The 25,032-nt window shown below is 38.2% G+C and overlaps 1 protein-coding gene and 1 pseudogene across 6 annotated transcripts in view; one reads left to right on the top strand and one right to left on the bottom strand.

The window, feature by feature from the left end:
• The window catches only part of TEX11 (testis expressed 11), a 311,535-nt gene that overhangs the window by 98,005 nt on the left and 188,498 nt on the right, over positions 1-25,032 (bottom strand). For all 6 annotated transcript variants that reach the window (XM_025466112.3, XM_025466113.3, XM_049107547.1 and 3 more), the window contains 5 exons: positions 20,629-20,750; positions 18,699-18,784; positions 15,671-15,727; positions 6,042-6,082; positions 4,704-4,790 (listed from right to left, as the gene is read on the bottom strand). In XM_025466112.3, coding sequence (XP_025321897.1) covers positions 4,704-4,790; positions 6,042-6,082; positions 15,671-15,727; positions 18,699-18,784; positions 20,629-20,750 — 393 coding nt within the window. The remainder of the gene's footprint in view (positions 1-4,703; positions 4,791-6,041; positions 6,083-15,670; positions 15,728-18,698; positions 18,785-20,628; positions 20,751-25,032) is intronic.
• On the top strand, positions 20,927-22,116 carry LOC112671901 (microtubule-associated protein RP/EB family member 1-like; annotated as a pseudogene).

A 25,032-nucleotide genomic window follows, 5' to 3' on the forward strand; every position in this document is an offset into this window, starting at 1 on the left:
AAATAAATAAATCTTTTAAAAAAAGAACAGATCAATGAAACTAGGTACTGGTTCTTTGAAAAAAGTAATAGAATTGATAAACACCTCGCTAGACTTATCAAAAAGAAAAGAGAAAGGACTCAAATAAAGAAAATCACAAATGAGAGAGGAAGAATAACCACCAACACCACAGAAATACAAACTATAAGAGAATCTTATGAGAAATTATATGCCAACAAATTGGACAACCTAGAAAAAATGGATTAATTTCTAGAAACACATAAATTACCAAAACTGAAAAAGAAATAAAAAATTAGAACAGACTGATAACTAATAAAGAAACTGAATCAGTAATTAAAAAACTCCCAACAGGGATCCCTGGGTGGCGCAGCGGTTTAGCGCCTGCCTTTGGCCCAGGGCACGATCCTGGAGACCCGGGATCGAATCCCACGTCGGGCTCCCAGTGCATGGAGCCTGCTTCTCCCTCTGCCTGTGTCTCTGCCTCTCTCTCTCTCTCTCTGTGTGACTATCATAAATAATAAATAAAATTTAAAAAAAAAACTCCCAACAAATAAAAATCCCAGGCCAGATGGCTACACAGGAAAATTCTACCAAACATTTAAACAAGAGTTAATACCTATTCTTCTCAAACTACTCCAAAAAATTGAAAAGGAAAACTTCAAATTGATTCTCTATGAGGCCAGCATTACCCTAATTCCAAAACCAAAGACTCTACTAAAAAAGAATACTACAGGCCAGGATCTCTGATGAACACGGATGCAATAATTCTCAACAAAATACTAGGAAATCAAATACAACTGCATATTAAAAGAATCACTTACCACAATCAAGTGGATATGTTCCTGGCCTGCAAGTATGGCTTAACTTTCCCAAGTCAATTAACATGATACACCACTTAATAAAAGAAAGGATAAGAACCATATGATCCTCTAAATAGATGCAGAAAAAGCATTTGACAAAGTATAACATCCATTCATGATAAAAAACTCTCAACAAAGTAGGGAAAGAGAACATATCTCAATAAAGAGAATATCTGAAAAACCCACAGCTAACATCATCTTCAGTGGGGAAAAACTGAGAGCTTTTCCTCTATGGTCAGGAACAAGACAAGGATATCACCACTGTTATTTAACATAGTTCTCCAAGTCCTAGACTCAGCAATCAGACAACACAATGAAATAAAAGGCATCCAAATCATTATATTGTATATGGAAAACCCAAAACACTCTACCAAAAAATTGCTAGAACTGATACGCAACATTAGTAAAATTAAAGGATACAAAATCAATGTACAGAAATCTATTGCATTACTATACACCAATAATGAAGAAGCAAAAAAGAAATCAAAGAAGTGGGGCACCTGGGTGGCTCAGTGGTTGCGTGTCTGCCTTTGACCTAGGTTAGGATCCCAGGGTCCTGGGATAGAGTCTCGCATTGGATTCCCCACAGGGAGCCTGCTTCTCCCTCTGCCTGTGTCTCTGCCTTGCTCTCTTCTGTGTCTCTCATGAATACATAAATAAAATCTTAAAAAAAAGAAATGGAAAGGCATTATGCTTATGGATTGGAAGAAAAAATATTGCTAAAATGTTTATACTACCCAGACCAATCTATACATTTAATACAATCCCTATCAAAGTACCACCAGTATTTTTCCCAGAGCTATAACAAACAAACCCAAAATCTGTAGGGAATCACTAGAGACCTCAAATAGCCAAAGCAACCTGGAAAAGGAAAACAAAGCTGGAGGCATCACAATTCAGACTTCAAGTTATATTACAAAGCTAGATCAGGATAGTATGGTACTGGCACAAAAACAGACACTTAGATCAGTGAAACAGAATAGAAGACTCAGAAATGAACCTACAACTATATAGTCAACTAATCTTTGACAAAGCAGGAAAGAATACTCAATGAAAAAAGTCTCTTCAGCAAATGGTGTTGGGAAAACTAGATAGCAAAGTGCAAAAGGATGAAACTGGACCACTTTCTTATGCCATACACAAAAATAAATTCAAAATGGATTGAAGACCTAAATGTGAGACAGGAAACCAGCAAAATCCTAGAGGAGAACACAGGCATCAACCTTTTTGACATCAGCCATAAGCAACTGCTCTTTAAGTATGTCCCTGGAGGCAAGGGAAACAAAAGCAAAAATAAAACAATTGGGATTTCATAAAAATAAAAAGCTTCTGCACATCGAAGGAAACACTTGAAAGGCAACCAACGGAATGGGAGAAGATATTTGCAAATGATATATCTGATAAAGGTCTTGTATCCAAAATACATAAAGAACTTACCGAACTTAACACTCCAAAAACAAATAATCCAGCTAAAAAATGTGCAGAAGACATGGATGGACATTCTTCCAAAGAAGAGATACAGATGGGCAACAGACACATGAAAAGATACTCAACATCATGCATCATCAGGGAAATACAAATCAAAACTACAATAAGGTATCACCTCCCATCTGTCAGAATGGCTGAAATTAACAACACAGGAAACAGCAGATGTTAGAGAGGATGTGGAGAAAGGAGAACCTTCTTACACTATTCGTGGGAATGCAAGGTGGTGTAGCCACTCTGGAAGAGAGTATGAAGGTTCATCAGAAAGTTAAAAATAGAACTGTCCTATGATCCAGTAACTGCACTACTAGATATTTACCTGAGGAATACAAAAATACTGATTCAAAGGGATACATGCACCCTGATGTTTATACCAGCCTTATCTACAATAGCCAAATTATGGAAAGAGCCCAAATGTCCATCAACTGATGAATGGATAAAGATGTGAGATACACACACACACACACACACACACACACGGATTATTACTCATTCATAAGAAGAATGAAATCTTGCCATTTGCAACAATGTGGATGAAGCTAGAGTGTATTATGCTAAGTGAAATAATTCAGTCAGAGAAAGACAAGGACCAAATGATTTCCCTCATATATAGAATTTAAGAAACAAAACAGATCAATATAGGGGGAAAAAGATGGCAAATGAAGAAACAGACTCCTAACTACAGAAAATAGACTGTGAGTTACTGGAGGAGAGGTGGGCAGGGGGATAGGTTAAATAGGTGATGGATATTAAGGAAGGCACTGGTTGTTGTGATAAGTGCTGGTTGTTGTATATAAGTGATGAATTGCTAAATTCTGCACCTGAAACAAATATTACACTATATATCTTAACTAACCAGAATTTAAATAAAAACTTGACAAGAAAAAAAGTTCATCAAAGAACAGAGTACACTAGAGTCAAAGGCTGAAGAAAATTGTAAAGATTCACATCTTCCATAGAACATTGGAAGGCCCATTTGGCAACATTCAGCATAATCTTCATGTTGGAAAATGAAAGTGAAAATTCAGTAAAAGTATTGGAAAATAACTTTTCAAACTTCCAAAAGATCAAAGTCATTAAACTTCTCTATAGTTTAAGTGTGTTATTTTCAATTAGTTGCATACGTTTCTTAGAAGCTAGATTTTTATGTTTATTCCATTTTATCCTAGATTAGAGAGAGTCCCAGTAAACCCTGTAAAGCAGAAAAGGATTCATGTTGAACCAGTCTGCTTTGTGACATTGCTGCTTAAGCTCTTGATTACTTATCACTATAATAACTGCCACAACTTTCATACTTGATCTTAGCCAAAAGGCTGAGAAGCAATTACCTCCACAATTTTTAAAGCGTTTTTTTTATTGAAATTAAGCCTACATAAAGTAAATTACACAACTTATAATTGGATGGCTTGGTGAATTTTCAAAGTGAATAAAAAGAATGTAACCCAATCCAGATCAAGACAGACCTTGATCATTACCAGAAACTCAGAAGAAACCCAACCACCCCTCTTCAAGTCTAACTCCCTTTAAGGGAAACCGCTATCAAGTTCTAATATCATAAACTAATTTTGCCTACTTTCTTTTACCACATATAAATGGAATCAATATCTGACTTCTTTTGTTCAACATTAAGTTTGTGAGATTCATCCATTTTTGTTGCATATAGCTTATTTTTCATTTTTTTATGTAATCTCTATGCCCAATATGGGGCCAAACTCATGACCTGGAGATCAAGAGTTGCATTTTGTACTTACTGAGCCAGCCAGGTACCCCACAGGTAGTTCATTTTTGACGAATCAAATTTAGAGATAAGTTAGACATTCCAGACCAAATTTAGGAGCATAGCCTTGGGGACCTGCAGTTATAAGTCATTTTATTCTTAGACCCATTTCTAGAGAAAAAGAAAACTAGCATTTATTGAGTACCTACTATGTCCCAGGTATATACATAGTTTTACTTAAAACCCTTACTAGCCCTTTGAAGTATGTATAATTGTTCCTCTTTTATAAATAACAGAACTGAAATTAAGTAAGTTATCCTTGTACCCATTGCTACATATAAAAGAGCCAGAATTTGGGGTGCCTGGATGGCTCAGTTGGCTGAGTGTCCGACTCTTGGTTTCAGCTCAGGTCCAGGTCTCAAGGGTCATGGGATCAGGTCCTGCATTGGGCTCTGTACTCAATGCGAAGTTTGCTTGTCCCTCTCCCTCTGCTCCTCCCCCTGGTTGCTCTCTCAATCTCTCTCTCTCTTTCAAATAAATAAATACAATCTTTAAAAAAAAAAGAGCCAGATTTTGAATCCACATATGTCTGATTCTACCACCCCCACATTGTTTCCCATAATCACAGAATAACCTTTTACCTATTTTTCGAAACCAATGAGCTTCTTTAGCCCTTGAGTCTGAATTCAAGGCCTCTCCATTTAAAGACTGACCGAGTTTCTGGAGTGCTGCAATGAACAGAAAGATTTTATCTTGAGGTCTTTTACTTTATACTCTAGCAAAATTGTTTTTTTTTAAATTTATTTTTATTTTTTTTTCAAAATTGTTAATACTGTCTTAAAAACAGTCGAATGTGAGTTTGAAATAGAAAGTCCTTTTTCTGTGTTTATGCACAGGTATGTACCAAAAGTAATTAAAATGACAACTTTGCCAAGGCTCCAAGAAGTAGATAACTCAAACTTTGGGGAACAAATACATCTTTGGAGAGATTTAAAATTTTACTTAGTAATCATTCTCTGCCTAAGGTAGAAAGATAGGATTTACATGTAAGGAAATAGAATAGAGGGCAGCCCCAGCGGTGCAGCAGTTTAGGGCCACCTGCAGCCCAGGGTGTGATCCTGGAGACCCTGGATCGAGTCCCATGGCAGGCTCTCTGCATGGTGCCTGCTTCTCCCTCTGCCTGTGTCTCTGCCTCTCTCTTTCCCTGTGTATGTGTCTCTATGAATAAATAAATAAAATCTTAAAAAAAGGAAATAGAATAGAAACAATCATTAAGAATACTGAAATGGAGATTGAGAACTAGAAGGGTATAAATTGGCATAATACTGAGCTCCCACAGCAAGCACATTAAAGAACCAGGACATGCTATCATCATCACAAGACATTTATTACAGAACCACATACCTTTCTGAAAGGTAAGAATACCAACCAGCCAAGTTTAAAAGCTTTGGTTTCTAAGCCACTTTGCTACATTTAACACCTTAGTGAAACGTATTTGAGGTATAAAATTGAACTATTGTAATAAATACCATAGAGTTTCTAAGATGTTTTGGACATAAGAAAATAGGTACTTGGGTAGTGGAAATAGGAAGAGCTGTTAGGCAAAAGGGACACTGGGTAAGAAAGCACAGAGTTGGCAAAAAAATTTTGATGTGGCTAGGATGTTAGCTTGAATGATGATCCTTTTTCACCTGTTCTAGGTTAGGATCAAGTAGCAATAAGGATAGACAGAAGGAAGGATGGAAGGAAGGAAATATCTTTAAAATAAATTGGAATAAAAAGAGCTAAAATCACATTTGGAGATGAATGTTAGTGATCACAAACTTTTCTCTGCTTGGGAATAGAGAAACTAAAGTAGATTGCTATGGCAAACATTAATAAAAGCATGAAGCTTAACTCAAACACAAAGTCTGTCTGAGTCATATACTTGGAGAATTTAATAGAAGATAGAAGCAAGATGTAGGACTGAAAATATTTACCTGTATTCAAGCAAGTCAAAAGTCTATCCATTTCTTTCTTTCTAAAAAAATAAGAAGAAAAGAGTGTTATCCTACTGTTTCAAAGCTTTATTTACTACAGGGAAGTATCAAAATGAGACCCCAAGAGAGCTACACAAAGACAATGCAAAATTGTGGTTTATTGGTCAAGGCTCCAACCTATCATTTCAACATTTTTCCTCAGTATAGGATACTGTTCCTCATTCCCCAGTGCTCTCACATTTTTTCTCTCTTCCCCTTTTACTCCTACTCTCAGCAAAGGATTTCAATGGCTGATAAGGTTTTATATTACAGGGTCTTTGAATCTGAGAGCAGACAGTGATTTTTGTGATTTTCAAGCTTTTTTTTTTTTGAAGAGGAATTAGAACACTTGTTCCAAATAAACTTCTATGAAAATCTAATAAATTAGAACTTTAGCTGCTCTGTTTCAATCAGTGGTGGGTAGAGGCCTAAAGCCTCACCTTCCTGAAGTCCCTGAGGCAGTGCCACAGAATTTCCAGGGTTCTGAGGAATATATTTAAAAAAACACTTATCCAGTCCAGACCCTTCATTTTACAGATGAGGAAACAGATCTGGAAATGGGGGATGATGTGTCCAATGCCATGCAATTAACGACAATTTCAGGACTACTACACAGGTCTCTTGACCCTTTGTCAAACTTCTTTAAGGGGTATATAAATTTTAACAGAGGAAAATATGCCATCTTATTAAACAAAAGAATGGAATGTAAGTACTGGCCAGCTCAACTAAGGAAGTTAACAGGAAGTAGAGTATACTCTGAGACTGGCCTTATCATGAGGATCTCTAGTATTTTATAATAAAGACTGTGCTTCAGGAAAAGTAGCAACTCTCTCAGAGATAAATATTAGAAGTCTGGTTTACATAAAATAACTTCTTAAACTTTACAGATTTGAATTTCAGCTCATCTAAAGTTGACTTCTTCACTTATTTAATTCAGTAACTGTATAAAATAATCTGGGCAGCCCCGGTGGCGCAGCGGTTTAGCGCCGCCTGCAGCCCGGGGCATGATCCTGGAGACCCTGGATCGAGTCCCACATCGGGCTCCCTGCATGGAGCCTGCTTCTCCCTCTGCCTCTCTCTCCCTCTGTGTCTCTCTCCTGAGTGGATAACTAAAACCTTTAAAAAAAAAAAAAAAAAATAATCTAGTAAGGGCCCATTAATGTAAAAGAATAGTATAAATAAATATGAAGACCTGAAAAGGGATGTATATAGTCTATTTAAGAAACAAATAGCTTTAAATTTTTTTAGCACATGAGCTACTATAATACTTGGGTAGATATCGCTTAATGAAAACCATGGGATTTTTAAAGAGAAAGGAACTTTAAAAATTATTCAGTCTAGCTTTTTTAATTTAACAGATGAAGAAAATAAAGCTAAGAGAAGTTAAACAAGTTGTTGTCTAATGTGAACTGGAGTTAGTGAAATAACAAACTGGAACTTAATTCTGTGACTCTTCCACTAAATTGGGCTTTAAAAAAATTAATGTTTGTTAAATAAGGTCCTGACTACTATCTGCAAAAAACTGTTAGCAGATGTTCTTTATGACTATATTTACTTGGAAACAATCAAAGTATATTTTAAACTATTCTGTAATTTATCAATAATTTAAACAGTATTCCTTTCCATTCCCCATTTCCAAATTGGTTTTATTTTATTTATTTTATTTATTGTATAATAAATTTATTTTTTATTGGTGTTCAATTTACCAACATACAGAATAACACCCAGTGCTCATCCCGTCAAGTACCCCCCTCAGTGCCTGTCACCCAGTCACCCCCACCCCCGCCCTCCTCCACTTCCACCACCCCTAGTTCGTTTCCCAGAGTTAGGAGTCTTCATGTTCTGTCTCCCTTTCTGATATTTCCCACACATTTCTTCTCCCTTCCCTTATATTCCCTTTCAGTATTATTTATATTCCCCAAATGAATGAGAACATATAATGTTTGTCCTTTTCTGATTGACTTACTTCACTCAGCATAATACCCTCCAGATCCAGCCACGTTGAAGCAAATGGTGGGTATTTGTCGTTTCTAATGGCTGAGTAATATTCCATTGTATACATAAACCACATCTTCATTATCCAATCATCTTTCGATGGACACCGAGGCTCCTTCCACAGTCTGGCTATTGTGGACATTGCTGCTAGAAACATCGGGGTGCAGGTGTCCCGGCGTTTCACTGCATCTGTATCTTTGGGATAAATCTCAAGCAGTGCAATTGCTGGGTCGTAGGGCAGGTCTATTTTTAACTCTTTGAGGAACCTCCACACAGTTTTCCAGAGTGGCTGCACCAGTTCACATTCCCACCAACAGTGCAAGAGGGTTCCCGTTTCTCCACATCCTCTCCAACATTTGTGGTTTCCTGCCTTGTTAATTTTCCCCATTCTCACTGGTGTGAGGTGGTATCTCATTGTGGTTTTGATTTGTATTTCCCTGATGGCAAGTGATGCATAGCATTTTCTCATATGCATGTTGGCCATGTCTATGTCTTCCTCTGTGAGATTTCTGTTCATGTCTTTTGCCCATTTCATGATTGGATTGTTTGTTTCTTTGGTGCTGAGTTTCATAAGTTCTTTATAGATCATGGATACTAGCCCTTTATCTGATACGCCATTTGCAAATATCTTCTCCCATTCTGTAGGTTGTCTTTTAGTTTTGTTGACTGTATCCTTTGCTGTGCAAAAGCTTCTTATCTTGATGAAGTCCCAATAGTTCATTTTTGCTTTTGTTTCTTTTGCCTTCGTGGATGTATCTTGCAAGAAATTACTGTGGCCAAGTTCAAAAAGGGTATTGCCTGTGTTCTCCTCTAGGATTTTGATGGAATCTTGTCTCACATTTAGATCTTTCATCCATTTTGAGTTTATCTTTGTGTATGGTGTAAAAGAATGGTCCAATTTTCCCAGCACCATTTATTGAAGAGACTGTCTTTCTTCCAATGGATAGTCTTTCCTCCTTTATTGAATATTAGTTGACCATAAAGTTCAGGGTCCACTTCTGGGTTCTCTATTCTGTTCCATTGATCTATGTGTATATTTTTGTGCCAGTACCACACTGCCTTGATGACCACAGCTTTGTAGTACAACCTGAAATCTGGCATTGTGATGCCCCCAGATATGGTTTTCTTTTTTAAAATTCCCCTGGCTATTCGGGGTCTTTTCTGATTCCACGCAAATCTTAAAATAATTTGTTCTAACTCTCTGAAGAAAGTCCATGGTATTTGGATAGGGATTGCATTAAACGTGTAAATTGCCCTGGGTAACATTGACATTTTCACAATATTAATTCTGCCAATCCATGAGCATGGAATATTTTTCCATCTCTTTGTGTCTTCCTCAATTTCTTTCAGAAGTGTTCTATAGTTTCTAGGGTATAGATCCTTTACTTCTTTGGTGAGGTTTATTCCTAGGTATCTTATGCTTTTGGGTGCAATTGTAAATGGGATTGACTCCTTAATTTCTCTTTCTTCAGTCTCATTGTTAGTGTATAGAAATGCCACTGATTTCTGGGCATTGATTTTGTATCCTGCCACGCTACCAAATTGCTGTATGAGTTCTAGCAATCTTGGGGTGGAGGCTTTTGGGTTTTCTATGTAGAGTATCATGTCATCGGCGAAGAGGGAGAGTTTGACTTCTTCTTTGCCAATTTGAATGCCTTTAATGTCTTTTTGTTGTCTGATTACTGAGGCTAGGGCTTCCAGTACTATGTTGAATAGCAGTGGTGAGAGTGGACATCCCTGTCTTGTTCCTGATCTTAGGGGAAAGGCTCCCAGTGCCTCCCCATTGAGAATGATATTTGCTGTGGGCTTTTCGTAGATGGCTTTTAAGATGTCGAGGAATGCTCCCTCTATCCCTACACTCTGAAGAGTTTTGATCAGGAATGGATGCTGTATTTTGTCAAATGCTTTCTCTGCATCTAATGAGAGGATCATATGGTTCTTGGTTTTTCTCTTGCTGATATGATGAATCACATTGATTGTTTTAGGAGTGCTGAACCAGCCTTGTGTCCCGGGGATAAATCCTACTTGGTCATGGTGAATAATTTTCTTAATGTACTCTTGGATTCTATTGGCTAGTTTCTTGTTGAGAATTTTTGCATCCGTGTTCATCAAGGATATTGGTCTGTAATTCTCCTTTTTGGTGGGGTCTTTGGTTTTGGAATTAAGGTGATGCTGGCCTCATAGAATGAATTTGGAAGTACTCCATCTCTTTCTATCTTTCCAAACAGCTTTAGTAGAATAGGTATGGTTTCTTCTTTAAACGTTTGATAGAATTCCCCTGAGAAGCCATCTGTCCCTGGACTTTTGTGTCTTGGGAGGTTTTTGATGACTGCTTCAATTTCCTCCCTGGTTATTGGCCTGTTCAGGTTTTCTATTTCTTCCTGTTCCAGTTTTGGTAGTTTGTAGCTTTCCAGGAATGCGTCCATTTCTTCTAGACTGCCTAATTTATTGGCGTATAGCTGTTCATAATATGTTTTTAAAATCATTTGTATTTCCTTGGTGTTGATAGTGATCTCTCCTTTCTCATTCATGATTTTATTAATTTGAGTCTTCTCTCTCTTCTTTTTAATAAGGCTGGCTAACGGTTTATCTATCTTATTAATTCTTTCAAAGAACCAACTCCTGGTTTTGTTGATCTGTTCCACAGTTCTTCTGGTCTCGATTTCGTTGAGTTCTGCTCGAATCTTTATTAACTCTCTTCTTCTGCTGGCTGTAGGATCTATTTGCTGTTTTTTCTCTAGCTCCTTTATGTGTAAGGTTAGCTTTTGTATTTGAGTTCTTTCCAGTTTTTGAATGGATGCTTGAATTGTGATGTATTTCCCCCTTAGGACTCCTTTTGCTGCATCCCAAAGATTTTGAACGGTTGTATCTTCATTCTCATTAGTTTCCATGAATCTTTTTAATTCTTCCTTAATTTCATGGTTGACCCTTTCATCTTTTAGCAGGATGGTTCTTAACCTCCACGTGTTTGAGGTCCTTCCAAACTTCTTGTTGTGATTTAGTTCTAATTTCAAGGCATTATGGTCTGAGAATATGCAGGGGACGATCCCAATCTTTTGGTATCGGTTCAGACCCGATTTGTGACCCAGTATGTGGTCTATTCTGGAGAAAGTTCCATGTGCACTTGAGAAGAATGTGTATTCAGTTGAGTTTGGATGTAAAGTTCTGTAGATATCTGTGAAATCCATCTGGTCCAGTGTATCATTTAAAGCTCTTGTTTCTTTGGAGATGGGCTTAGAAGACCTATCGAGTATAGAAAGAGCTAGATTGAAGTCACCAAGTATAAGTGTATTATTATCTAAGTATTTCTTCACTTTGGTTATTAATTGATTGATATATTTGGCAGCTCCCACATTCGGGGCATATATATTGAGGATTGTTAAGTCCTCTTGTTGGATAGATCCTTTAAGTATGATATAGTGTCCCTCTTCATCTCACTACAGTCTTCAGGGTAAATTTTAGTTTATCTGATATAAGGATGGCTACTCCTGCTTTCTTTTGAGGACCATTCGAATGGTAAATGGTTCTCCAACCTTTTATTTTCAGGCTGTAGGTGTCCTTCTGTCTAAAATGAGTCTCTTTTAGACAGCAAATGGATGGGTCCTGCTTTTTTATCCAGTCTGAAACCCTGCGCCTTTTGATGGGGTCATTAAGCCCGTTCACATTCAGAGTTACTATTGAGAGATATGAGTTTAGTGTCATCATGATATCTATTCAGTCCTTGTTTTTGTGGATTGTTCCACTGGACTTCTTCTTAAAGGGGAATTTTAAGAGTCCCCCTTAAAATTTCTTGCAGAGCTGGTTTGAAGGTCACATATTCTTTCAGTTGCTGCCTGTCTTGGAAGCTCTTTATCTCTCCTTCCATTTTGAATGAGAGCCTTGCTGGATAAAGTATTCTTGGTTGCATGTTCTTCTCATTTAGGACCCTGAATATATCCTGCCAGCCCTTTCTGGCCTGCCAGGTCTCTGTGGAGAGGTCTGCTGTTACCCTAATACTCCTCCCCATAAAAGTCAGGGATTTCTTGTCTCTTGCTGCTTTAAGGATCTTCTCTTTATCTTTGGAATTTGCAAGCTTCACTATTAAATGTCGAGGTGTTGAACGGTTTTTATTGATTTTAGGGGGGGATCTCTCTATTTCCTGGATCTGAATGCCTGTTTCCTTTCCCAGATTAGGAAAGTTTTCAGCTAGGATTTCTTCAAATACATATTCTGTCCCTTTGTCCCTTTCGGTGCCCTTGGGAATCCCAATTAAATGTAGGTTTTTCTTCCTCAGGCTGTCGTTTATTTTCCTTAATCTATCTTCATGGTCTTTTAATTGTTTGTCTTTTTCCTCAGTTTCCCTCTTTGCCATCAACTTGTCTTCTATGTCACTCACTGGTTCTTCCACCTCATTAACCCTCGTCGTTAGGACCTCTAGTTTGGATTGCATCTCATTCAATTGATTTTTAATTTCTGCCTGATTAGCTCTAAATTCTGAAGTCTCTTGAGTCCTTTATGCTTTTTTCTAGAGCCACCAGTAGCTGTTTAATAGTGCTTCTGAATTGGTTTTCTGACATTGAATTGTAATCCAGATTTTGTAACTCTGTGGGAGAGAGGACTGTTTCTGATTCTTTCTTTTGAGGTGAGGTTTTCCTTGTAGTCATTTTGCTCAGTGCAGAGTGGCCAAAAACAAGTTGTATTGGGAAAAGGAGAAAAAGATAGGAGAGAAAGAAGGAAAGAAAAGAGAAAAAGAAAAAACAAAAAAGGAAGAAAAAAAGGGAAAAAGTGAAGAATAAGAGAAGGAAAAAGAAAGAAAGGAAAAAAAGGGTGGGGGAAACAAATAGAAATCAAAAAGCAAAAAAAAAAAAAAAGAACAAACAGGGGAGTATCTTCTGTTTCTGTATACTTTAAGTCCCTTGACTTCCCCTGGAACTTGTCCGTCTGGCTGGTCTTCTGGGGGAGGGGCCTGTTGTGCTGATTTTCAGGCGTTAGCACTTGGGGGAGCTGCTCTGCCCCCTGCCTGGTGCAGGGCTCAGTGGGGGTTGTTTACCCGTGAGGCCCCAGGAGGAACAACCACAGTGGCCGCGGCCAGCTCTGGAGCCCTGGATTCAGCTCCCGCAGTAGCTACAGAGCTCTTGGGCTGCAGGGACCTGGGGGCTCCCGGGGGGGGGGGGGGGGGAGGGGGCGCTGATCTGCTTAGCTCGGGGCAGGAGCGTCCTTGCTATCCTGGGCCCTCCTGGCCTCTGCCTGTCCCAGAAGGAGGCGCGATCCTGGGCTGTGTCCCGGCGCCCTGTGCTCCCGGGCCTGCGCTGTTGGATTTGCGCTCCCAGCCTCTCCGCGGAGCCACCGCCCAAGCCCCTCCGAGCTGCTCCCGGTCCACCATGCGCGCTGCAGCCCTTTAGGGAGCTCGGCGCTCTCTCCCCGGTGCGCAGTTGCTCTGTTAGTGTCCCAGGGAGCCTGAGGGCATCCCCGCCCTTCTGGGGTCCTGCTCTAACTCCCTGCAAGCGCCTTTCCACCCGGGAAGATTGTTGAAGCTCCTGCTTCTCCGGGATGGTGCTTTCCTGTCCTGGGGGCACTGGCCCCGGCCTTAGCCCGGCTCCTCGCGGGGCCCCTCCCCCTCGGATGCCTTTTGTTTCTTTATTTCTTTTTTCCCCGTCTTCCTACCTTGATAGAAGCGTGAACTCTTCTCACTGTAGCATTCCAGCTGTTCTCTCTTTAAATCTCAGGCCGAATTTGTAGATTTTCAGGATGATTTGAAGTTTATCTAGGTAATTTGGTGGGGACAGGTGACTTGGGGACCCTACTCTTCCGCCATCTTGCCCCTCCCTCTCCAAATTGGTTTTAATGACTGAGGTTTGACTATATGCCACAATTACTAGAACATGAAGTGCTTTTTAAGACCAGTACTAAGGATCTTCTTGTAAAGAACTGATTGATATTCAGCGATTTATTTTTTTTTAAAGATTTTATTTATTTATTCATGAGAGACAGAGAGAGAGAGACAGAGACAGAGACACAGGCAGAGGAAAAAACAGGCTCCATACAGGGAGTCCGACGTGGGACTTGATCCCCGGTCTCCAGGATCACACCCTGGGCCGAAGGCAGTGCTAAACCCCTGAGCCACCCAGGCTGCACAATATTCAGTGATTTAAATAAACTGAGTGGCTATTATGTCTCAGATACTGTCCTAGGTTCCAGAGATACAAAGATAAATACAAATAATCCTAGTCCTCAAAGAAATCTTATAATCTATTAGCTATGTTTAGTCTCTGAATTTAAGTGACTTTTTAATATTTTGAAAATTGAAGTGTAGTTAATGCATAATGTTATATGAGTTTCAGGTGTACAACACAGTGATTGGACAAGTCTATACAGTATACTTTGCTTACCACAAGTGTAGCTGCCATCAGCCATTATATTTTTAAACTTTTTATTGTGGAAAATTTCCAAGATGTTTCTATGTTAATAGACAAATGGTTCCCCATTTACCTGTTACCTAGCTTCAATAATTATTAAACTCATTATCAATCTTATTTCAATCATACTTCCACCCATTCCTTTCCCTCCCCTATTGTTTTGAAGCCAATTCTAGACATCATATCATTTCATCTATAAATATTTTAGGATGTGTCTCTAAGAGATAAGGATTCTTTTTAAAAACATAACCACATTATCATTATATGCCTAAAATTAATGTGTTAATATCATAAAATATTTGGTCATTATTAAAATTTACAGTTTTCTCATTATCTTTGTTTGCATTCCCTTCTAATGTATCATAGAGCCTGTGAAGAAGAGGTAAAATATATGCTTGGGTAAAATTCATATCACGAAAAAAGTTAAGTCATCAGTCCAATATTATCTAAGTCACAGATATTTCCCAAAGACTTTAACTGAAAAAAACATATTACCTCCAGATACACATTATATATAAAGCAAAAGCAAAATAGAGATATACTCTTACAGAGTTTTTATCTAAATAGAGAATATAGAGAGGAGTGATTACTTCTCTGAAAGTTATCCCTAATCAAGACTTTGAATAGAGCTTTCTTTCAAATCATTAGGAGATAGTGAATTTCGTTAATGAAAAATTGGTGACTCAATTCTTCCACCAATTGTTAAGTTCTTGATGTCTTATGCCATAGAAACTGAGAAGAAAAATATTTGAATATTTTCGACTGAGCCCTACAGATTCACAATCAACAAGCTGACTAGGTTATATTTTTCTGTGGGAGAGTAAGATACATAACTGTATATGTTTCATATTAAGAAGGGGGGAAACAGATGCAATATCATAGTAAAGTCATAGCTAACATTATTAAGGGCTTACAAGTGCTAGGCACTCTTCTAAGTGTTTTCACATATTTATTCATTGAGTCATCACAGCAACCCCATAAAGTAGGTACTACTATATTCTCATTTACAGATGTGGAAACAAAAGCCCAGGTTACACATCTAATAAGTGGCAGAGCCAGGATATGAACCGAGGAAGATTGGCCCCAGAGCCTGTATTGATTTTATTCACCATATTGTACATCTCACAACTTAAGATTTATATTGAAAGTTACTATAATTTTCTTAATGGCAAATATATCATTTCTGTGGAAATAACTTACTTGTTTTCAGATTCTGGCATTTGAGAAACTCTTGGGAAAACTAGACAAAACAAACACCTGTATGATAAAGTAATACAAAAAGTGATGCTTAGGAAAAAACATGTGAAAGAATTTTTACCAACTTACTAATCTTGATTATCCCGGGAGGCAAAAGTGAGAAACGAGAGGGTAAAGAGGAGACTAATTTAATTTTACTTATAGATCTTTGTATTGTTTTAATGGTTGTAATGAAAACATGCAATTTTGTAATTTAGGAGAGTAATTTAAGAAAGTAACTTAAAAACAAAAGTACTGCTTATGACAAATTCTTAAATAGTTTCACTCTTTATATCATTGCTCCAAGTCATCTGCTAGAGCATCAGGTACGATGTACAAGTCTTAATATTTTTCTTAAGGAACATGAAACTGGCCTTTGGGTTCCACATAAACTAGGTGACCATTCTTTCAAGGGGATCTGACAGCATAATAACAAACTGACAAAATAAGGTAGCTTATAACGTTTTAAGTGCTAAAAATCTTTTTTAAAAATACCATCTATCCTGAATGATTTTAGATATTTATCTGACAAAGGCATGCAAGTATCTCAAGACTCCTTTGATATTTATTTCTGTGACTCCATTTCCTTTCAAAACCATGGCCTCAAGTGTAGTTGACCAATAGGAGAACCACTATAAGATCCTTTTGATTTCCAATTATTTGCCACTGACACATTCTCAGTCACATCATTAGGAGTTTATCATGTCCTAACCTCACCCTTTATCTCACTACTGTATGTAAAAGTTCCCTTTTGATAAACCATTTTCCTTCACAGAAAGAGAAAAGTGGGAAAAACAAGTCAACTGATATCTTTTAAAAAAATATTTATTTGAGAGAAAAGAGCATGTGCGCACAGCAGGGGGGAGGGGCAGACAGAGAGGGAGAAGCAGACTCCTCACTGAGCAGGAAATCCCACTTGGGGCTTAATCCCAGGACCCTGGGTTCATGACCTGAGCCAAAGTCAGAGGCTTAACCAACTCATCCACCCAGGCACCCCAACTGATACCTTTTTTTAAAAACTTTAAGCATCCCTATCAAATTTCCAAACATAATTTTCACAGAAAGAAAAAAAAATCCTAAAATTCATCACGGAAACACAAAATACCCTGAATAGCCAAAGCAGCCTTGAGAAAGAATAATAAAGCTGGAAACATTCACACTTCCTGGTTTCAAACTATACTGCAAAGCTATAGTAATCAAAGCAGCATGGTACCAACACAAAAATAGTAACATAGACTAAAAGAATAGAATAGAGATCCCAGAAATAAACCCATGTATAAACCATGTATATACGATGTTAACTAATATTTGAGAAGAGAACAAAGAATACTCAATGGGGGAAAGATAGTCTTTTCAATAAATTCTGCTGGTAAAACTGAATATTTACTCACAAAAAATGAAATTGGGCTACTAACTCTTACTGCTCACAAAAGTTAACTTGAAATGGATAAAACACTTAAGACCTGAAACCAGTAAAACTCCTAAAAGAAAACATAGGGGAAAAACTCTTTGACAATGACTTTTTGGATACAACACTCAAAGTACAAGCAAAAATAAACAAGTGGGACTACATCAAACCACAAAGTTTCTGCATAGCAAAGGAAACAAAGTGAAAAGGCAACCTGTAGAATAAGACAAAATATTTGCAAACCATGTACCTGATGAGGGATTACTATATAAAACAAATAAGGAGCATATACATCTCAAAAGAAAAATAAACAAATAATCTGATTTTAAAATGGGCAAGGGACTTGAATAGGCATTTTTTTTCCAAAGAAGACATGCATGGTCAACAAATACATGAAAAGATGTTGAACATCATTAATCATCAGGGAAGTGCAAATCAAGACTTACACCTGTTAAAATGGCCAGTATCAAAAAGACAGATAAGTTTTGGTGAGGATGTGGGAAAGAGTGAAACCTTCAACATTCTTAGTGGGAATCTAAATTGGTACAGCCACTGGAAAACAGTATGGAATTTCCTCAAAGATTAAAAACAGAACTACCATTTGATCCAGCAATCCCACTTTTGGGTATAGATCCAAGGGAAAAAATCACTATCTTGAAAAACTATCTGAACCCTCATGTTCATTGCAGCATTATTCAAAATAGCCAAGACATGGAAACAACTTGTGTCCACTGATAGATGAATGGATAAAGAAAATTGATATGTACACACACAGAGGAATATTTTTTAATTTATTTATTCAGGAGAAAGAGAGAGAGCACACCAGTAGGGGGAGAAGCAGAGAGAGAGAATCTCAAGCAGATTCCACACCCAATGCAGAGCCCAATGTGGAGCCTGATCTCACAGCCCTGAGGATCATGACTAGAGCTGAAATTAAGAGTCAGATGTTTAACCGACTGAGCCAACCAGCCATATAAAAGAAGGAAATCCTGCCTTTTGTGACATTATTGGACTTTGAGGGCATTGTGGAAAGATAGACAAAGAAAGACATAATGTATTATCTCACTCATGTATTGAATCTTTAAGAATTAAAAAGCAAAACATAGAAACAGAATAGAATGGTGTTTGCTAGAAGCTGGGTGTGGAAGAAGTGGGGAAATGTTGGTCAAAGGTTACAAACTTCAAATTATAAGATGCACAAGTTCTGGGGATCTAATGTAGAGCATGGTGACTACAGTTAACAAGACTGTATTATATATTTGAAAGTTGGGAAGAGACTAAATCTTAAATGTTCTTACCACACACAAAGAAATAGTAATTTCATGAGGTGATGAATAATTTAACTAATTTTGTTGTGTTAACCATTTCACAATATATGCATGTATCAAATTATCAGGTTATACACCTTAAACTTATACAATGTTATCTGTCAATTATATCTCAATAAAGCTTGAAAAAATTTAAAATAACAATTGGTATAGTAGGCCTGATGACATCACATCAATACTATTTTGACAAAGTTTATAGACCAAGATTAAGATTAACAAGAAATCCTTCCACATCTACAGGATATGAATTACTTACTTTAAAGCTGTAAGGACTTGTTGTGGATCTTCTGAATATTGAGCTAAATATTCCAAAGCTTTTCCTGCCACAATTTGTTGTCCATTCTAAAAAAGACAAATATAATATGTTAAATTACATCTCAAAGTGATACTTACAAAATGTTACCTATATTCCTGTCCTTTCAAGGACAAGAAAAAAAATCTGAATTTGTTCATTTTATATTATCAAAAGAGCTAATTCAAGATGGTAGAATGAAGAAACAATTCATTGACAAAAGGAGAATAGGTTCATTTTGGCCCCAGAAACCCACTCCTCACTATCCATAAATACTCATAGACTTGCCAACACTGCCATGAATGCACTAGGATTAATACTGTGCTCTTTATCCCTGTTCATTAGCAGTAACCGAAAGAACCCCAGACTCCAGATTATTTCTAGCACCCCAGTCTCCATAAAGCTCTATAAATCCCCCGTTTACTCTTTTCCCATTTCTCCCCTACTCCCCCAATCTTTCTACTACACTCTCTGAAGTTTAGTTCATTATCATCAAAATCTTCTCTATGAGCAACCTCTTCCCTGAAAGTTCCCTCCACATTCTTTCTGTAATAGAAATCTAGATCCCATCAAGGATTGCTTCCAAAGAACCCCCTCATGTAGTGGCAATTTTTCTTTTGTCTCCCTTCTACTCCTAGGCCTGGAGATGAAGTAGGTGTAGTTTTTGTTCTTCATTGATGTTTTAAAATTATTCTTCCTTTTTCCTCCCTAAATCCCTAGCTTCGAATTTCCTGTCATCAGACTGTATCACCCACCATTCCTCATTGTGCTGATCCACCAGCTCTTAGGCCATTTCTTCTCATTTCTTGATGACTTATCTACTGCAAAGTTATTTTCTTGAAAACCACTCCTGCAAGAACCAACTTTACACTTGCATGACTCAGAAAGTGAGTGCTTCCTTAAGTGTCTCACTTCCTCATTCTAGTCCTGCACCCTGCTCTGTCTCATGTATTCTATTGACTACTATTTCCTACCTTTCTAATTCACTCCTTTCTATTACTCCAGCAATCCTTCAACTGCACTTAGACCTCCAATCCATTCATGCTACAAATTTTTCACTGTCCTTTATCCCCTTGATGTCCTCCTCCATGTTTAGTTTAAATTCCATGGGGATTAATTATAACCACTTCCTTGTTTCTTGATTTTGCTACTCCTCTTTTGCTCCATTGTATTCATCCAGCAAAACCTTAAACCTGGTTAAATTCAACTTTCTACTGACTTTTGTGCCTATATCTATGGAGCTGAAGGTGGCTGGATAAAAACCTGTACAACTATTTCTTTATTTTAAAACTTCATCAAATAGGCCTTAATACTTACTGGGCAAGCAAGCACCCCACACTACCATGTCATTTGCTTTCTTGCCTTCCTGCATGATTAGTTTACACCTTATCTTATCTTCTCAAACTCCCTAACACCTCCTCTCCCATTCTCACTCTCAGGCAATGACTTTGTTTCCTACTTTGTTGAAAAACCTGAAGCAGTGAGGAAAAAAGCTTCCAGATTCCCACTACCACATTTATTCGTACACCAGGAACCATACCACATACTCTAATTCCTCAACTGCTTTCATGGATGAACTAACCATTTTCTTTTGTAAAGCCAATCCCTGAATTTATACACTTGTGCCCATCACCTCTCGCTTGTTTAAGGACATTGCTCTAACAATTCTCTTTTTTCTTACACACTGTCAATTTTTTGTTCTTACTGGGTCATTTCCATCAGCATATAAGCATTCTCATTCATTCCATCTCAAACAAACTTCTCATCCTACTTCTCACACCAACTACCAACTAATTTCTTTTCTTTGTAGAAAATTCCTCTAAAAGAGTTCCATTAATTGTCTCTCAAAATGGAAAAGAGGTAAAAATCTTGTAGATAAATACATAAGAATTACTTCTAGAGCAAAATGGGCAGCTATACTGAGGAGCATGACAGGTGAATCTCTATCTGTAAGTAGCTCATTCTCTTTTGGATCTTCTTCTAATAATTTCTCCAAAGTAGTAATTGCCTGCAAAGCTGAAAAGGAAAGAAATAATATAAAAAATGAGATATTCTTATCAAAGATAATAGCTATATATGGTTAATTATAATACAGTGACTTTGGAATTAATATTAAGAGCACTAATACCTTTAAAATATTAGCTAATTTTCATAAAGTCATCTAAATTGCTAAAATGTCAAGGAGGACTTGAATGTCAGAAAAATACCCAACTGAGCAATTCACCCCTGTGAATTTATCCCATGGATATACTTGCAAAAGTGAACAAAAACATACAAATATGGTTAGCATTTTTAAAAATATTTTATTTATTTATTCATAAGAGACACACAGAGAGAGAGAGGCAGAGACCTAGGCAGAGGGAGAAGTAGGCTCTCCTCAAGGGGCCCCACATGGGACTCGATCTCAGACCCCGGGATCACACCCTGTGCTGAAGGCAGACCCTCAACCGCTGAGCCACCCAGGTGTTCTGGTTCAGCAATATTTTTTAAAGATAGAATAAAAAGTTTGGGTGGTTTGAATGAAATGAAGACAGAACCAAAGCCAGGCACAGGCAGTGGACACAGTCCCACCAAGAGCCAAAGTGAACGTATACTCAACATCCATCACCAGTGATAACCTAAGTCGACATGACATGCTGGCCTGGATGAATGAGTCTCTGCAGCTGAATCTGACAAAGATTGAACAGTTGTGCTCAGGGGCTGCCTATTGTCAGTTTATGGACATGCTGTTCCCTGGCTCCATTGCCTTGAAGAAAGTGAAATTCCAGGCTAAACTAGAGCATGAATACATCCAGAACTTCAAAATACTACAAGCAGGTTTTAAGAGAATGGGTGTTGACAAAATAATTCCTGTGGACAAATTAGTAAAAGGAAAGTTTCAGGACAATTTTTAATTTGTTCAGTGGTTCAAGAAGTTTTTTGATGCAAACTATGATGGAAAAGACTATGACCCTGTAGCTGCCAGACAAGGCCAAGAAACTGCAGTGGCTCCCTCCCTGTTGCTCCAGCTCTGAACAAACTGAAGAAACCTCTCAGCTCTAGCAGTGCAGCTCCACAGAAGTCCATTGCAACACACGGAACTACTGCAACCCCTAAGGCTGGCCTGGGTGTGGTGCGAAAGAATCCTGGTGTGGGCAACGGGGATGACAAAGCAGCTGAATTGATGCAGCAGGTCAATGTATTGAAACTTACCGTCAAAGACTTGGAGAAAGAGAGAGATTTCTACTTTGGAAAGCTGAGAAACATTGAATTGATTTGCCAGGAGAACAAAGGGGAAAACAACTCCCTATTGCAGAGGATTGTGGACATTCTCTATGCCACAGATGAAGGCTTCGTGATGCCTGATGAAGGGAGCTCACAAGAGGAACAAGAAGAGCATTAACAGCCTGGACCAGCAGAGCAACATCCGAATTCTTCACTCCAAATCATGTGCTTAACTGTAAAATGACCCCTTTTATTATTCTTAGAGGATTCACTGGTTTCTTTTCATGAGCAAACAGTACCTCTTCTTAAAGTGCACTTTGCAGAAGTTTCTGTCCTTTTCCAATAAATTTGAGTTAGGAGCTTCTACCCTATAGCAGAGCAGTATTAACATCTAGTTGGGTCACCTGAGGAAAGAGAGGCTGACCGTATTGCTCACTGTGTGGACACTGGTAACACTCACTGCTGGAGGAGGTGCTTTTATGTCATACACTGAGATGGAGTCCTCAGTAGAGAAATGTAAAGACTGACTTGAATTTCAAGCTAATGTGAAATCTTGGCAGAGAACGTTTTAATAAATAAATGTCTTAAGAATATTTATTTATTTTTTAAATTTATTTTTTATTCGTGTTCAATTTGCCAACATATAGAATAACACCCAGTGCTCATCCCATCAAGTGCCCCCCCTCAGTGCCTGTCACCCAGTCACCCCCACCTCCCGCCCACCTCCCTTTCTACCATCCCTAGTTCGTTTCCCAGAGTTAGGAGTTTCTCATGTTCTGTCTCCCTCTCTGATATTTCCCACTCACTTTTTTTCCTTTCCCCTTTATTCCCTTTCACTATTTTTTATATTCCCCAAATGAATGAGACCATATGTTTGTCCTTCTCCGATTGACTTATTTCACTCAGCATAATACCCTCCAGTTCCATCCACGTCGAAGCAAATGGTGGGTATTTGTTGTTTCTAATGGCTGAGTAATATTCCATTGTATACATAGACCACATCTTCTTCATCCATTCATCTTTCAATGGACACCGAGGCTCCTTCCACAGTGTGGCTATTGTGGACATTGCTGCTAGAAACATCGGGGTGCTGGTGTCCCGGCGTTTCACTGCATCTGTATCTTTGGGGTAAATCCCCAGCAGTGCAACTGCTGAGTCGTAGGGCAGGTCTATTTTTAACTCTTTGAGGAACCTCCACACAGTTTTCCAGAGTGGCTGCACCAGTTCACATTCCCACCAACAGTGCAGGAGGGTTCCCCTTTCTCCTCATCCTCTCCAACATTTGTTGTTTCCTGTCTTGTTAATGTTCAACATTCTCACTGGTGTGAGGTGGTATCTCATTGTGGTTTTGATTTGTATCTCCCTGATGGCCAGCGATGCGGAGCATTTTCTCATGTTCTTGTTGCCATGTCTATGTCTTCCTCTGTGAGATCTCTGTTCATGTCTTTTGCCCATTTCATGATTGGATTGTTTGTTTCTTTGGTGCTGAGTTTCATAAGTTCTTTATAGATCTTGGATACTAGCCCATTATCTGAAAGGTCATTTGCAAATATCTTCTCCCATTCTGTAGGTTGTCTTTTAGTTTTGTTGACTGTATCCTTTGCTGTGCAAAAGCTTCTTATCTTGATGAAGTCCCAATAGTTCATTTTTGCTTTTGTTTCTTTTGCCTTCGTGGATGTATCTTGCAAGAAGTTATTGTGGCCGAGTTCAAAAAGGGTGTTGCCTGTGTTCTCCTCTAGGATTTTGATGGAATCTTGTCTCACATTTAGATCTTTCATCCATTTTGAGTTTATCTTTGTGTATGGTGCAAGAGAGTGGTCTAGTTTCATTCTTCTGCATGTGGATGTCCAATTTTCCCAGAACCATTTTTTGAAGAGACTGTCCTTTTTCCAGTGGATAGTCATTCCTGCTTTGTCAAATATTAGTTGACCATAAAGTTGAGGGTCCACTTCTGGATTCTCTATTCTGTTCCATTGATCTATGTGTCTGTTTTTGTGCCAGTACCACACTGTCTTGATGAACATAGCTTTGTAGTACAACCTGAAATCTGGCATTGTGATGCCCCCAGATATGGTTTTCTTTTTTAAAATTCCCCTGGCTATTCGGGGTCTTTTCTGATTCCACACAAATCTTAAAATATTTTGTTTCAACTCTCTGAAGAAAGTCCATGGTATTTGGATAGGGATTGCATTAAACGTGTATATTGCCCTGGGTAACATTGACATTTTCACAATATTAATTCTGCCAATCCATGAGCATGGAATATTTTTCCATCTCTTTGTGTCATCCTCAATTTCTTTCAGACGTGTTCAGTAGTTTTTAGGGTATAGATCCTTTACCTCTTTGGTTAGGTTATTACTAGGTATCTTATGCTTTTGGGTGCAATTGTAAATGGGATTGACTCTTTAATTTCTCTTTCTTCAGTGTCATTGTTAGTGTATAGAAATGCCACTGATTTCTGGGCATTGATTTTGTATCCTGCCACACTGCCAAATTGCTGTACGAGTCTTAAGAGTATTTAAAACATGTTTCCATATTTCAAAATATAAAATGTACCATGACAGGAGATTTTACGTATTTGACATGGTGTCTGGGAAGGAAGGACCAGACCTCTGGATCTTTGGAATCTGCTGTTCACAGGCCTTGCAGGGCTGCTTGAATCCTCAAAGACCTAGACCTTGGCTCCAAAAGGGAAGTTTAAAAAGTTGCTCTGCAAAGCCATTTGGTGTCCTTGACCAATTGTATTCCTGCTCTAAGAAGCAAGAGGCATTGCTGCCTAGATGGTGTGTTTTAGCCCTGAGATGTTTGAGTTGAAGAGCCTGAATTTCATTGAACATTTCTCTGATGATTTTTCCAGTTATCCCTGAAGTTTCTATATATTGTGTTTTTTGGGGAATGAGGTGTGTCCAGTTTTTAAATCTAACAACTACTTTTGGGGAATTGCCCACATCTCTGGGATTTCAATGGGAGTCATGTCCCATTTTACTGTCTTTTAAGTTTACATTGAACATGTTTCTCTTGTCTGCTCCCCTTGCCCACTGGGGACTGCTCTTTGGCTCCTTAAAGTTTGCTGCTTAGAGTGTAAGTTCAGCAG

This window comes from Canis lupus, chromosome X (genome assembly GCF_003254725.2).
Source record: "Canis lupus dingo isolate Sandy chromosome X, ASM325472v2, whole genome shotgun sequence".
Classification (NCBI taxonomy): domain Eukaryota; kingdom Metazoa; phylum Chordata; class Mammalia; order Carnivora; family Canidae; genus Canis; species Canis lupus.